The sequence below is a fragment of the Budorcas taxicolor genome, chromosome 23 (genome assembly GCF_023091745.1).
Source record: "Budorcas taxicolor isolate Tak-1 chromosome 23, Takin1.1, whole genome shotgun sequence".
Classification (NCBI taxonomy): Eukaryota; Metazoa; Chordata; class Mammalia; order Artiodactyla; family Bovidae; genus Budorcas; species Budorcas taxicolor.
The window spans coordinates 13,374,648-13,390,949 of record NC_068932.1 but is presented as its reverse complement, the minus strand read 5'-3'; the positions used below and the strand labels follow the sequence as shown (position 1 = coordinate 13,390,949).

Here is a 16,302-nt window from a genome sequence, read left to right as displayed (position 1 = left end):
AGTTTGATGGCAATTATGTAGGAAATCTCCATAGTAGTATGGGAAAAGCAGTATAAATTTTTTGGAAACATCACATATGTGAAATGTATATGAATAATTAACTATAAAATGAGATTTAGGCAATATAATGGAATATAAAATAGGTAACAGAAGATTACTCTATAACGAAGTCAGTGACTGGTGGTAAAGTATTAAATAAGGAGAGCAACAGCTAGACATCTCCCCATGGTTCTGCCATTGACTAGCTATCTGAATTGGAACAAGTCATTTGAACTTTCTGGGCCTCAGATTGTTCCAGTTCTAAAAAGACAAAAGACGTTGGATTAGAAACAAGTCAAGTTATTTTCAGGTCTGACACTCTGTTTTATAGCTCATTTTAAATCTCATAAGAAAGGAAGAAAACATATACCTTGTATCTTAGAACAAATAAACTTCAGATGAGTTAAAGATGCTACATATGAAAAATTAAACCTTAAAAATATTTTTAAAAATAGGTGAATATTTATCTTGAAATAGAAAAGCATCCTAAAGCAAGTACATCAAAGGCAGAACCAAAACTGATTTGGAAAAATATGTCAGACAACAACATAAAACTAAACAAAATTATAGGCAAAGAACAAAACTGGAAAAAATATTGCAGCATACACGTTAGAAATGCAAATTAAAATGATATACTAGGCTTTTCTTTCATCCATTAGTGGACAAAGAGCAAATGAAAGAGTTTCACTGTCAATACTTCTATAATTTGCATTTTAAAAAGCACCTATTACTTCTGTAATACAAACATACACACAATCACTCACACACACTCACCCAAGGAAATTATAAAGAATCATAATATCTGGGGCTGACAAGGAAAACAGGTCCTGTCATCAACTATTAATAGGAATGTAAAATGGTACACAACAGCCTTTCTAGGAGATGATTTAACAATTATGTTAACCTTGACTCAGAAATTCCACTTTAAGAAACTCACTGGAAAGGTAATATATAGCATGTAGCATAAAATCAGCAAGACTGTAAATGTCCATCACCAGGTAACTGAACAGAACTAATGCTATTACCCTCAACTCTGACACTGAAACACATGCATGGTAGATGGGAAAGTAAAGGCAATTCTGAGAGCAGTCTTGCAGTTCAGAATTTTAGAAGTTCCCAGGAGATCTTATTAATCTGCCTTCATCTATTCAAGCAGTGTTTTCTCAAAACGTGGCTTCTAAACCACAGGCATAAGGATCATCAAGGGGGACTATTAAAGGTACAAAACACTTGGTCTGTTACATTTCTTCTCATCTGAGCTCTGAGGTGTCAAAGAGGTTTTATTAATGTCTAGTAAAATACAGAGATGTAGGCAAAGACACTTTGAAATTATGGGACCATATCTTTAATTGGAAGGGACCGGAATTCTAGGCTGAAATGTTTAACCTATGCCAAATGTGTTGATATTGAATGTAAGCTGATTTGAATTTAAAATGCAATGAATATCAGTGTATTCAAACATAAGTCAAATAGTTGGTTACCGTGTACAGATTCTATATGCCTTATGTGAAGGATCTGAGGAGTGAACAGGCAGGACTGGTCTCTAAGAGTATTATTTATAGCTCTGGTTGCTCTACTAAGAGATAGCTACCCTCTTCAGTTTTCCTCTCTTTAAAAAGAAATAGCAACTATTGCATCTCACTCTTAAAACCCTTCTAGATAAAAACTTAAGAGCCAGCTATTTACTCAGCAAAGATCAGTAGCAAACACTACTGGGAAAAAGACTTAACAACATGGAGGCACTAACTACAATGAGCTGATCAAGAAGAAACAGCAGCCAATAATTTTGAAAATTTTCCTTTTTACTACCAACTCCTACATGATATATGAAAAAATTTAAAAGTTTATTGAAAAAATAATTTCACTGAAGTATTCAATACCTTGAAGAAGTTGCTGCACATTTTCATTTCCCATCTGTAAGGCAGTAAAGCCCTGAAGGGATATAATGTTAGGATCACACCCATAGCTCAGGAGTAAGCGGCAAGTTTGCAGATGACCACAATGTGCAGCTCTGTGCAGAGAAGTCTGACCGAGATTATCCAGAGCATTAACCTTAACAATCAGAAAAAATGGATATTAGCCTGTGGTACAAAATTTTAAATGCTCTAATTATGGGTTCAGGTTCAACACTTGTTACTAACTTAAAAATGCCCAAGTATTCTCTTATAAAGACTGTTATCCAGTGGCAAAGAAAGTATTTTCTCTCAAATTTAGAGTACAAATTCACCAATTCATGAAGGCTGACATCAGGAGACCCAATTTTGGATTAAAAGTTTAAGATGTTGAATAATAGTTGTGTTTAGCATTAAAGCATTCATAGATTCATCACATTTATAGACATTGCCTAGGAAGTCTAATGCATATATTTTTAAGGATCACTAAGGTGCAGAAATGTGGAGACTAACCCCGAGATAACAGATAACAAAGTCAGACACTAAATTAGCATTAAAATACTTATTCTATTGGCTTAATCTTCTATCTTGTTTATCATTTAAAATACAATCTGTACAAAGACAAAGACACTACAGTATATTCACACAATGGAATACTTCTCAGCAATAAAAAGAATTATTGTTACTGCTGAATCGCCTAACCATTAACCTGAGTGAAAAAGTTTGACACAAAAGAGTCAATGAATATTGTACGATCTCATGAACATGAAGGTCCAAAGTGGTAAATTAATCTACTGCAGAAAAAATCCAAATGGTTGTTGCCTCTAGGCAAGGAAACTGCCTTGGATGGGACACTGTCTCTGCCATGTGGTTATGCTCTCTATCTTCAAGAGGTTTGGTTACATAGGTGTTTGCATTAGGCAAAATTCAGTAAATGTACATTTAAGAGCTGTACATTTCATTGCATGTAAATTCACATCCAAAGAAAAACGGTGAACAAATATTGACCTCTAGTTGATGCCTATTAAAAGAATTTAGGGAGATGTATATAGTAACTTGCAAATTACTTTGAAGTGTGTCAAAAAATATAAGATACTGATAAGAGGGAAAAATCGATGGATATGTAAGGAAACAATATGGTAAAAAGCTAGTGGTAGAATTTATATAGCAAGTATATAGTTATACTCTGTAAAACTCTCTCAACTTGGCTGTATTTTTGAAAATTTTCATAGTAATAATAAAAAGATCACCTTCTATCTCATTCCCAACCCACCAACTCCCTCCCCTGCCACCCTGGAAAATAATTCTTCAAAACATAACTGAAAAATAAAATTCCTCAGTAATTATGTGACCACTAGTGTGTTTTGAGACACTCACTATCCAATTCACATTCATGGAACTGGAGAACATCTAAACAGGATTATACAGTAAGACTGTCTCAATAATTCTAAAACTAACCTACAAAAAGCTAGTCTCCATGCTTACAGAATCAGAAAAATCAACTTAAAATGCTCAGAGCAACTTATCTATTTATTCATGAACTCACATTCACTGAAATGTGAACTATATCCACTTGAAAACTTTATTTGGTTGCCATTCTGTGTCAATATTAGGGTGACCAACTTGTCCTAGTTTGGCTGGGATATTTCTGGTCTTAGCACTTAAAGTCTTGTGTTCCCAGAAATCCCTCAGTTTGAGGATTAGGATGGTTGGTCACCCTAGCCAAGATTTTTCACTGAGTTATGCAACTCAAATTTAATATGCATCCAGATAGTCTTCAAGTAACACACCACATGTAAGAAAAGAAGCAATCAACAAAAAGTTATAGAACAGACAGACAAATGAGATATGCCAAGCAGTCAAGCAGAAATAAACTTTATTTTTTAAATACTTTACAATAGGAAAGATTGAAATTATACATTATTAAGAATTCCCCCAAATAAGAGAGAAATTAGGACACTGAGAGGCGACATTAAAAAAAAACTGAAGAATTTGAAGTGGTTCCTTGAGTGGAAACCCAAGAAAGGACAGCTTAGAAAACCGTTCTGCAAAGTTCACTTAGAGAAGAGCCTCAGGGGCCCCCAAGGGGTAAAGGGATCTCTATTGCTTTCTTCTCCCTTCATCAGAGCAGCTCAATTCTATTATATAATGTATTTCTAGATTCAAGATTTTGTTTGAAGACGACAAGGATCTGTGGCTAAGAAAACTGAAAACTGTTGTATTAAATGACTGTTCTCTCTTCCAATCTGGGATGCTATGTTTATTGTTTATTGAGAACATTTTTTTAAAGTTCCTGGGTAAGAAATGATGACTTTTAGCCTTGATGAAAACCTAACTATTCCATGAATAAAATGCTTTATCTTCTTTAAGTCTACTTAACTTTTTTTGGAGGTACAGCTGTATGATATTATCTAAGCTTACGGTGTCCAACACAGTGAAATCAACTTGACTTTAAACTTAAGTATACCACTTCTATAAATAGAAAAACAATATTCTCCTAATAAAAAGTGTAACTCTTATAAAGAAAACATTTCTCTCCTGAATGCTCTGGAGTGAATGACTTTTGTGACTGATTTTTTAAAAAATGCTTTTTGTTCAAGTGTCAACTATAGAATAGCAGCTTCACAATGTGAGGAGCTATCTTTTTAGTCAACTTATTTAAATAATTTATTTCCTTCTGTTCCATGTTCTCTGGCAGAAATAACAGAGGGTAAGAGAGACTGTGGCTGGGGTAAATAATAGGAGTTATCATGGTAAGCAAGGAACAGAAGATACCAGAAGAGAATTCCAGAATAAATATGTCTGGCTAGGGATACTCTTAAGAGTTTACTGTTAGAAAAAGAAGAATAACTTGACCAGTGGGGTGTGATTAACAGGAAGGGTGAAGGAAGGATATACAGGAATAATGTTTCTTTGAGTAAATCCACAGATTTTTCTAGCAAAAAGATACAGAAAAAAGTATCTGCAGAACTATTTTGAGGGAAAAACTAATACTTAGGAGAGAGTAAATAGTTTAGGAAATCAGGCATTTTATCTACAAAATCAGAAACAACTCACTGGATTACCAAAAATTACCAAAAATGAAGTATACCTTTGCTTCATGTTTCACCACTACTTCGACAACATCGTTATGAGCTTTCTCAGAAGCCACGTGCAGAGGAGTCAAGAATCTTAAAGAGAAAAAGTCAGCCAGACAATGAATGTATTTTCCAGAAAACAAGAGAGTCAATAATTTTTAATTATTAAAAGCAAACTTACTCTTTAGTCTTTTCGTTGATGTTGGCTCCTTTTCTTAGCAACAGTTCACATATTTGCTTTCTTTTGGGATATGGAGATGCGGCAGCACAATGCTAGATAATTTAAATTGCAGCATTAATCAAGGACTATACAACTGACTTTTTTAAGAATATTCGTGTTTCCAACCAAAAATAATCAAGATGTTAGTTATTTCATGTCTTTGTTTCACTTTTGACTTAACTTTGCTCTTCAAAGACTTTCTATTGGATAGAATGTGCTATGATTACCAAATTCTGACAGGGCCTGAAAATCCTACTTACAAGGTGATATGTTATTAAATATTTTGATCAAGCTTTATAGTTGCCCTACATCTCTGCAAAAGCTACCACTGCTGTGATGAAAGCCTTAAACTATGATCAACAGTCCTTTCAAAACTGTTCCCAAAGAGCATGGTGTTTATGTTATTTTTTAAAGGTTAATAAAACACTCCAAAGGTCGGGATTTCTTTAATGAAGAAATAGCACAGTGCCTGTCAGCTCTGGATTCTGCTTGGTAAAAACACTGCCGGAATAGCTGACAAACTAGGTGGTATTTCTTTCTCAATGAGTTGCTCTAGCAGAATAAGGACCTTGGATTACCTGTTTGGTAAAATTGGTGGTGGAAACTGATACAGTCTGACCTGGAGGCTTCAGGATCTATGTCTATGATGCATCAGGGAGGAAGGGAGACAGGAGGCAGGGATTCGCCAGTCATAAACCCTGTAAAACCCTCATGGTCATGTCGCAGATCTTTATCTCCCCAACATCCAGGATTATACTCATACACAACAGGTGTTCAATAAATGTCAGTGAGTGAATGACTTAATCAATGTATGAATGTTAAGTTAAAACTGAAACCTGAGAATTCATGGAATAAAACTTCTGGATAACTGTCAAGATAACTTGCACATACCTCTAAACACAGTATACATGAATGTGTCTGATTTTAACTTGTTGCTAATTATAAAGCTTATCTGATCTTCATGGCTTTGCTTCAGATTCATTCTGATACTGTTGCTATCACCAAACTCATTCCTTTGCCCTTAGTAACATCATTTCTAATTGGTGAATACAGCTCTTTCAGTATGTTTTGAATAAGCATCCCAGGACATCTATCAAGATGGCACAGAGAATGGAAAATAGTTTCTATTCAAGAATTCTTGAGCTTATCCATTTCAAATTGCACCCTTTCTCTTCTGCCTCATCCTTTTACCGGCAGGGCCTGGGACCTCGAAACTCAGAAGACACTGCCTCTGCAATACAATGGCTACCAACAGTTAATTCCTTGTATTCTAAGGCTAATTACAAAAATGAGCAGTTTATTAGCAGAAAGCTTAAGGGGAAACAAAATGTAGAATTAATTCTTCAGACTGGCAAATTTTCCATGTCAGTTTTCCCAAATTCCCCTGTACCATCTTGATGCTGTTATGATTTAAATTTTGCACTGTTATTTCTTATCAGTCTGCAACTATGCTGGTTTTTTTTTTTAACATGGATTTCTGTTTTTTGGTAAAGTAGCAAAAAAGCCTAAAATGCTTTATAGATAGATTCCTAAATAAACTTCATGCCCTGTATCATGGCATAAGGATGAACATTAGCCATAAAAGGTGAGGAAGCTACAATTAAATCTTCCCCAAAGACATTAATTTACTTATTGTCATCTTCCCTCATTGAAAGTACATTCTGCGACTCACAAAGCTTTGCTCCTTTTAAATTTCTACTTCTAAAGTAGCCTCTGATTACCACATTCTCCTTCTGATCTTCTAACACTTATCTTTAGTCACTTCCGTTTTTTTCTTACTGCTTTTCCATACACTGCCCAGTTCTCATCTACTTTGTTACAGAACCAGAGAGCTGACATTACCTCCATCAGGGAAACTGACTCTACTCACACAGATAGTTTATTCACACGTATAAAGGGAACATATACAGACTTAGATCTAATTCTGAAAAAAAAAAAAAAATTACAACAACAAAAGGAGAACCAGGTGGTTTTTATCTTGACGGAAAGATTAACTGTTCAGTGAGTTCCAAATTTTCAACCATAAACACTTATGCTTTTTATAATAAAAAAAGCAAATGAGATATGATTATAATAGGAAAGTCATATATAATACATGCCAGTATGTGATAAAATTTTTGTCTAGAAGGATGCACAAATGAACAACTGTATTGCCTTTTGAGGGGATGTATTAGTCGCTCAGTCATGTCCAACTCTGCAACCCCATGGACTGTGGCCCACCAGGCTCCTCTGTCCATGGAATTCTTAAGGCAAGAATACTGGAGTGGGTTGCCACTGAGGGGATGAGGTTGTCTGTTTTTCTGCATTGTTTGAAATATTTTCTTTATGTATCCAGAGGCACTAATTCTTAAAAAGCACAGATTTTTAGAACAATACTATTATTAAAAGTAGAACATTATGTCAGTTATCCAGTATCACCAAAAGCAGGGCATTATGATTAACTTAGAATGTTTCTGGCTATTTCATTTTAAAGATTAAATCTGAATCATTACCAATGCTGTTTCATGTGTTTGAGGATGCTTAAAGTTCACCATTTCCAGAGAGAGATGTTTTTTGATTCGTGTAACATCAGCTTCCCGTGCCGCCTGAAGCAAGGAGTGGCCTTTAAATTCATCTAGATGAAGAACAAGCATTTAAATTGGCATAAAAATGATCAAATTTATGAAACTTACCTTGTAAAAAAGACATAGTATTTTTCTTAAACTTATTTTCAAAATTATCTACCAAAGTAGCCAGACTGAAGCTTGAAAGATAGTCTCCAAATATAACCCTTGGAAAGGGAGACAGTGGTACTCCAGTGCCCCTTGGTTATGACTCAATTCATTCCCATGAGTATACAAGATGGCCAATTCAAAGTCTATTTTGGTCTGGTATACGGATTATTGCAATATATTCCCAGAGCAGAGTTGTGAGAATTTTCCAAAAGTACAGAATTTTTCTCAGTAAAGAAATAAAAGAAAAGGAGATCACAGTCCCCATATTAACATTACAGCAATAGCAGATGGTTATGCTCACACACTGGGGATTAAACAAGCTGGATATTTCTAAGAGCCACTTAGAAATGAGGCATTTTCTCAAGATTCCTCTCTTTTATTCATCAGTCTTGCGAAACTACCCATTCTCCTTTATTATTCCAGAATAATTCCAGTTTAACACAAGTTTCCTATTCATGTATAGTAATATATACCTGAATTAGGTGGTTATTTCTCACCACTATCTCTACTTCAGTTATAAACAGAAAAGCACAGAATTGTCCAGATACCAAAGAATATTAGATGGTACATTCTGGGGACTATGTTTACAAGATAGAAATCCTACAAGTAACACCGAAAAACTTCATGACAGATAACTAGAAAGTCACATCGAAGATAGGAACAAAACTCAAATTCTTTCTTTCCAAAAGCCTGCCATCTGTAAGACTAACACAAAAAGCATTTGACTTGAAAAAAGCAAATACAAATATACTTTCCTTTCACAGCATCTTAAGAGTTAATGCTTAAATATGCTATTAAGAACAACGATACATACCCATGGCTAAGGAAAATAGCCTATGATTTAAAAATTCCTCCCCCACAAAAAAAACCCAAGCAGCAAAAAGTTTTAGGTTACTGGTGTAAGAGTTTAGCTGAACATTCATCATTTTATACTTACATGCTAACCTTTCTTTTAACTGTGGTGTGGGAGCCAAGTCTATAGCACTTTTATTGTGACAATTCAGCAGTGTTGGATCTGCGCCGTAACTCAGGAGAAGAGAACACACTTCAACTCTATTCTTGGAAGCAGCCTCATGGAGAGGAGTGAACTGCCACAAGTCCATTGCGTTTACGCAGGCACCATGCTGGTGGTGGGGTGGGTAAAGCATGTATTTAGTGCTCAACTTTTAAGAGAACTTAGAATATTAGTACTGTGTAATTTACATCATGCAAGCTTAAAAAGGTTATGTCCCCAAAGGTTACTTTTCAACCCAGTTACTTCAAAAAGAGAATACATTTCTCTCCCATAGAAAAAGAATCACTAGTTGCTAAGCCTACTCACAAGTACCTATTTAACTCTTTTATTGTTAAAAAACAGTTACAAATGAAACTTCAGATTTAATAAGAACTGTTTTTTCCTTTTCTGAGGTATACTTTATATATGGCAAAATATATAGTTCTTAAGTATATAGTTTGATGAGTTTTGACAAATGTATATATCCATGAGACCACTGGGCTTCTCTGGGGGCTCAGCTGGTAAAGAATCCACATGCAATGTGGGAGACCTGCAATCTATCTGATGCTTCATTCTTATCCACAATAACATTCCAAATATTCTGTTGAGTTCAATTCAGTTTTACAATAAGCAAAAGCATTACTATTAAACGTATAATAATATTATGGTCATATTTATAAAGGCTTATGGACCATTTAGAGTATCTAATTACTATAATTAAGTTGTTTCTGTGGGAAAATATATTTAGTGGTAGCACATGCCCAAGAGGAAGCATAGAGGTGTTGGAAACAAAGGTCCTTCCCATGACAGCTGCTGACAGAATGAGGAAAAGTTTCAACGGCAGAATGGATGCAGAGAGAAGACTAAAGAATGTGGTCAAATGCATACGTAGAGATTAGGGGACAAAAAGAAATGGGTGCGAGTAACATCCTTGAATCCACTCTCAAAAAGAGTATGTAGCCTCCATTCTCATCCAACAGGGAGCTAACAAGAAGTTTTTTGCCAGTTCCAGGAACCTGTCCGTTAAACAATAGCCGCCCATCGTTCTGCCCAGTATACTGGAAGAAGTGAAGTTTACCAAGTGAGCCTGTTTCAACACACCTAGGCAGGCCCTGCAAATCTAACTAGTGGTTGTAATAATATATGGTTCACTAAAAACTGCTTTCTGATATTTTCAAGAACTTTGAACTGCACTTTTAGCTACAAATTAAAGAACCACTTAGTCTGACATTCACAAAACAGGAAAGCTATTTTATATTTAAAAAATTTATAGTGTTTTAAAAATCTCAAAGCAGTCAGATGACCTATCAATAATCCACAGTTTATAATGATTATAAATACTTCTTCTATATCTACCAAGCACTAAAAACACAAAGAAAAACATATACACACTGTAAGGAAAGTATACAAGAACTAACCTTGACCAGAAGTTCAGTTACTTCATAATGACCATAGGAACAGGCATTGTGCAGGGGCACCAGATCTCTATAATACGAGAAGGGGAAAAACCCTGCATTATTACAGATTCCCTATGCTTTAGCTTACATACTTAAATTTAAATAGCAAATGGCTTATGTCACCTTCTGGGCTTCCCTTGTGGCTCAGCTGGTGAAGAATCTGCCGGCAATGAGGGAAACCTGGTTTCAATCCCTGGGCTGGGAAGATTCCATGGAGAAGGGAAAGGCTACCCACTCCAGTATTCTGGCTTACAGAATTTCAAGGACTGTATAGTCCATGGGGTAGCAAAAAGTAGGACATGACTGAACAACTTTCACTGACTTCTGTATCTTTTCCAAACTCAGAACTCAATCACTGGGTCTTCTTTGAAACTTTTTCTTTTAAAGATTCTGTAAGGTAAAACTGCTATATTCCTTAACATAAACCCAATTCCTTCATGATGGCAATAGAGGAAGAATTTTCTGAACAGGAAGGTACAACAGAACCTTAAAATCCTGACATATCTTTAGCTGCTCCACCTTGGGAATCACTCACTAATCACCACAGAAATCACCATGATGTCCTTTGTTAAGAGATGGCCACTCATGGCTACGTTTGTCTGATTCTATCAGAACCCTCCATCAAGTCTCACAGCCTTCCTCACCATTTTGATTATATGATTTCTTACCTGAGCCCTATCTACTAGCTAATGCCACCTGAGTTTCCATCATCATCTCATAAAACCAAGACTTCTAAAAGTGAACTCAATGGTTTCCCCCACAAACAACTTTCCTGAATTTCAGTATGTGTACCATTGGGTCTCATGCATTGGGCTTCAGAAGATGAAATGTAATGGTCTCATTTATTCTATCTCATCATATCCAGATATTCAACAAATCTTACACACTCTTACCCTGCAGGATCTCCTGCATCTCTGCCTTCTTTTCACTCCCACCTCCCCCCCCCCCCCCACCACTGCAGATCTTGTTACGCCTGGACCCCCACAATGCTCACTCTCATGTTCTTCTGCCTCTAGTCTCCTTCTTCAATCTGTTCAACACAATGCTGCCAGAGTGCTTTTCTCAAAACTCCTCTTTTAGGAGAATCATTCCCCTTGCTTAAGATCCTTCATTCTCTTGCACAGAGTGATGTTTCCTAAACTCTGTTTTCTTGAACTGAGTCCAGGTGAAGTATCACCTTCCACAGAAAGATTTCTCAACCACTGCACCCAGCACTAAGCATTCTCTCCTAAAATCTCCTATAAGTACTAGCCCTTTCTATTTATCACCTCACACTTACGAGAGAACTTATATTATTAGGTGTCTTTTCATGCCTCCTAAAACATAGTATAAGCCCTATGGGTGGTGGCCTTAATGGTTTATAATTCCCTGTTCTCTCAGAGCAATCTGCATATTACAAAATCTCAATAAATGTTTATGCTGTTTAGTAAAAAACATGATTCTTACAAGATTATTACAGAGATTATCATGAGGACAGAAACATTTAAAAAATTCTCATTTTTGTTCAAATGCTTGATTTACCCTTTATCTTTAGCATGAACATCAGCTCCATGTTGCAACAACAGCTGTACAATCTTTACTCTGTTGTAACCTGCTGCCAAATGCAATGGAGTTGACTGAAATAGTAAACAGACAGATCAGTGAGATTCAACAGCTAAAAAATGTACATAAAAAGGTAAAAATCCAAATATAAAACCAGAAATTGAAAAAAAACTTTATAACTTACTTTATAACTTATTACTATCTAAATGACAGTAATAATTTGGTTTTACAAAATCCAACATATATACCAAAGCACAGTATACAAGTTTATAAGTTCACTATTGCAAACAGGAAGCTAACTAGACATTTATTATTAACAAAGTTTTACTAAGATTAAGAATTAACCCAAATTATTGCTTAAAAGGACATTTTTTCAGCAAATGTTTTAAGTTAAAAGACAAACATAATTTCATGTTACACAAAACTTAGTTGCAAAAGGAAGTACCTTTCTGCCATCACTTGCATGACAGTTGACATTTAATGGTGTAAGCAGAGCCATCATTTTTTCCTCATTGCCACTCCTAGCATACAAAAAAATGTATTAGCAATTTGTTTTCTTCATCACATCCTATTTGGAGACATGTATGTGACCATTAAAAATTCATTCTCTTTTGGAGTTTGCTTATTGTAAAATAAAATAATTAAAATTATATGGTAAAATATTTATTGTACATATTTATAACACACCTGGCACTTTCCAAGAGTTCATCCTTCTTATATTCACCTGTGAAGAAGCGCAGAAATTTAAAAAAAAATTAATTACAAAACTAGTATCAGTTTTATGTATAAAGATGCTCATTGACCTATGTTTAAAGTATAAAAATTTGGAAATAAATTCCAGTAAATGGAAAATGGTTAATCAACAGAATACACTGCAGTTTAAAATATTTATATGAAGAACATGGAATACCTTTGCTCTGAAAGTGAAGAAAAATGATTCAATGCTATATAATGAAACATGACTACAACTATGTGAAAACAATATACACAGTAAGAGCAAAGCTAAGAAGGAAATAAATAAAAATTTTCCTAAAGTGTGTCTTAGGGGATTGACTGTGGGTGAGTTTCCTTTTCTTTTTACCCCTCAAATTTCCTAAAACCAGTACTATTTGTTTAACAGACAAAATGCCTCCACAACTTCCTTCAAAATCAAAACAGAACAAAATCTGTATAGAAATGTAACAGTATCAAAGAAATTTATAAATAAAATTAAAATCAGGACTAAATATGCCTATAGCTTTTATATTTACCAATGAAAACAAGCAAAAACTTTAAAATCAATATAATTTAAATTAACATAATAGTGTTTATTTATTCACTTAAATGAAACCCAAACTGGTGTCCACAACATGAATTGTACACTGATTGCTGTGCAAGGCTTTTTTGGTGCCCCAAGATTAAATTTAACAAAAAAAAAAGCAAATAGGGAATAGCATGGAACAGGGAAGGAAGAAATAAATATTGAATTGTCAGTTACAGTAATAGCTCACTTTTCTAGAACTTTTTGGGGGGACTAGTCTAAATTTTCTCAGTAATACCAAAATAAATATCACAAAGCCCAAGCACAAAAGCTTACAGCAGAGCCCCTCAGGCTCTTGACTATTAGACATAATTTTAATGGTAATCACACAGTAAATAGGAGTCCAAAAATTAATATGGCAGAGAGTTGCTGCTTCAGAGGAAATCTGTTAAGGGAGAAATGTGTGAAATAGATGAAAAAAAGGTGAAAGTGTTAGTCCCTTAGTCGTGTCCAACTCTCTGCAACCCCATGGACTGTAGCCAATCAGGCTCCTCTGTCCATGGAATTCTTCAGGCAAGAATACAGGTTGCTATTCCCTTCTCCAGATCTTCCTGACCCAGGAATCGAACCTGGGTCTCTGGCATTGCAGGCAGATTCTTTATCATCTGAGCCACCAGGGAAGCTCATATTACTACTCAAAAAAGCCTGACAGTCTAAAATAAACCTAAACCAGGGGACTACAGTCTTATATATCTTAACAGGTTCCCAGGACATCAATATGTCCCAGCAGAATACAATAATTGCCATTCTTCAAGGTTCTGAGATTGGTGAACCCAGAACCTTGTTTGAAAATGCAAGAGAATGGTTAGTAACACATGATTATCTACCACCTCTGGCCCCAGTAAAGGTAGGAATCACAAAATTTAAAAGCTTTTAAAAAAAAAAGCTTTATTTTTCTTAGACAAGAATCAAATGTCAACTATTCAGATATAGAAAAGAACAGCAACTGAACTGACACTATCTAAAAAATCTAATGGAGATCAGTAACTGCAAGAAACTGAATGTCCATCTAGGAAGCTCATGCGTCACACTGTTCCCGGAAAACCCAAAGAGAGCTTGCACACTTACCAGTCAGCACTGCTTTGGCAGACGGGTCTGCTAAATCCAATGCTGTCCTTCCATCTGTATTTCGAATGGTTGGCTCAGCACCATGCTGTAAGAGCACTGCAAAATAGAAACACTATCTTTCAAAATGGTAATTCTGACAATATGATTTTAGTAAATCATTTTCTCAAAAATTTTGGTTCCTACCAGGGAAGCCCTAAGACATCTCAAAGTTATTTTAAGACTTTATATATCCTGATAGTAGAAAAATGCTGTATTTTAAAGATAAAACTATATAAAATATTCCATTATTTAATGTATTAAGACACATTAAATATCTGTCTGCTGAGTTTAATGTCAGATTCTCCTCTGTTAAACAAATGACCAAGGACAGATAGAGAATTAAAAGGCAAGTTTACTTGAAAGCTTGTTTTCTGTTTTCTCATATCAAATGAACACTGCTTAAGTCAGAAAGATTACTCATAATAACAAAAATGAATTTTCTAAAGCTACGAATAGCCCAAGAATAGGGATTTGTGGAATTTGAGAAAGAAGGAAGGAAGAAACGGAGAGAGAGAGGAAGGAAGAGAGGAGGGGAGGGAGGGAAAGAGAAAACTACTCTGTAGGGTTAATGAGCCCCCAATCAAAGCTTTCCACATTATAACTCAAAGCACATTAAAAAGAGAAGAGTTGTGCTATACTCTGTACATAATGTTATTTGATTATATAAAGATACTCCAGCATACTCTATAAAAAAAGCTGGGGAAAGACAGGCAAATACATGCAGAAAGGGAAGCTCAGCTCCTGTTCATTCCACTATACTCCTATCTCTAACAGCAATGTCCAAAAGAAAAAAAATGTGAGCCACATATGTAATTTAAAGTTTTCTAGCATCCAGATTCGGAGAAGGCAATGGCAGCCCACTCCAGTACTCTCGCCTGGAAAATCCCATGGACGAAGGAGCCTAGTAGGCTGCAGTTCATGACGTCGCTAAGAGTCGGACACGACTGAGCGACTTCACTTTCACTTTTCACTTAAGGAAATGGCAACCCACTCCAGTGTTCTTGCCTGGAGAATCCCAGGGACGGGGGAGCCTGGTGGGCTGCCATCTATGGGGTCACACAGAGTCGCAGACGACTGAAGCGACTTAGCAGCATCCAGATTATAAAAACAAAAAGAGGATAATTTTAACATGTCTTATTTAAGTCAATATACCCCAAATATTGCTATTTCAATATGTACATTAATACTGCAATCCATACAAAATTGAGGTAACTTCGTATTCCTTTTATTCATACAAAGACTTTGAAATCTGGTACGTATTTTCCCCTTATAGTACATCTCAATTTGAATTAGCCACATTACAAGATTTCAACTACCACACCAGACGTGTGTGCGTATGTGCCAAGTAGCTCAATCATGTCTGACTCTTTGTGACCTTATGGACTATAGCCCTCCATGCTCCTCTGTCCATGGGATTCTCCAGGCAGGAATACTGGAGTGGGTTGCCACGCCCTCCTCCAGGGGATCTTTCTGACCCAGCGATCAAACCTGCATCTCTTATGTCTTCTGCACTGGTAAACAGGTTCTTTTCCACTAGTGCCATCTAGGAAGCCCACACTGGACAGTGCAGACACATCACTATATTTGAAAAACTCTACATTATTAAAACTAAGTATCAATAGGCCTGAAACTCACAGAACAGAAAAGGATTCTGAGCAGAGGACAGATAACACAGAAGATAAAAACAAACCAAAAAAGGTAACACACAGGAAAGGAGAACTGGACAGACATTACTAGGTAATCTTTTTCTTATCTTTATAAATTACCTAACCTAATTCAAACTAAGCTCATGACTTTCGTATAAAGTGATTTGAGGTTGGGTTGGGGGGGAGAGAGAACAAAAAAGGTTCCCTAGACTTTTCCTAGTGCATGGAACTGGCTTTCTAGATAGCAAGGATTTAAAATGTCCCTGTTTTGCATCAGGAAATAGAAGTAAGGTAGCGGAGTCCAAAATCTCTGA

The 16,302-nt window shown here is 35.7% G+C and overlaps 1 protein-coding gene across 1 annotated transcript in view; it reads right to left on the bottom strand.

The window, feature by feature from the left end:
• The window catches only part of TNKS2 (tankyrase 2), a 63,853-nt gene that overhangs the window by 29,763 nt on the left and 17,788 nt on the right, over positions 1 to 16,302 (bottom strand). Inside the window, 10 exon segments of the mRNA XM_052660643.1 lie at positions 1,920 to 2,091; positions 5,023 to 5,101; positions 5,190 to 5,281; positions 7,721 to 7,842; positions 8,880 to 9,066; positions 10,355 to 10,421; positions 11,915 to 12,009; positions 12,381 to 12,456; positions 12,623 to 12,659; positions 14,304 to 14,399. Of these exon segments, the coding sequence (XP_052516603.1) occupies positions 1,920 to 2,091; positions 5,023 to 5,101; positions 5,190 to 5,281; positions 7,721 to 7,842; positions 8,880 to 9,066; positions 10,355 to 10,421; positions 11,915 to 12,009; positions 12,381 to 12,456; positions 12,623 to 12,659; positions 14,304 to 14,399 (1,023 nt within the window).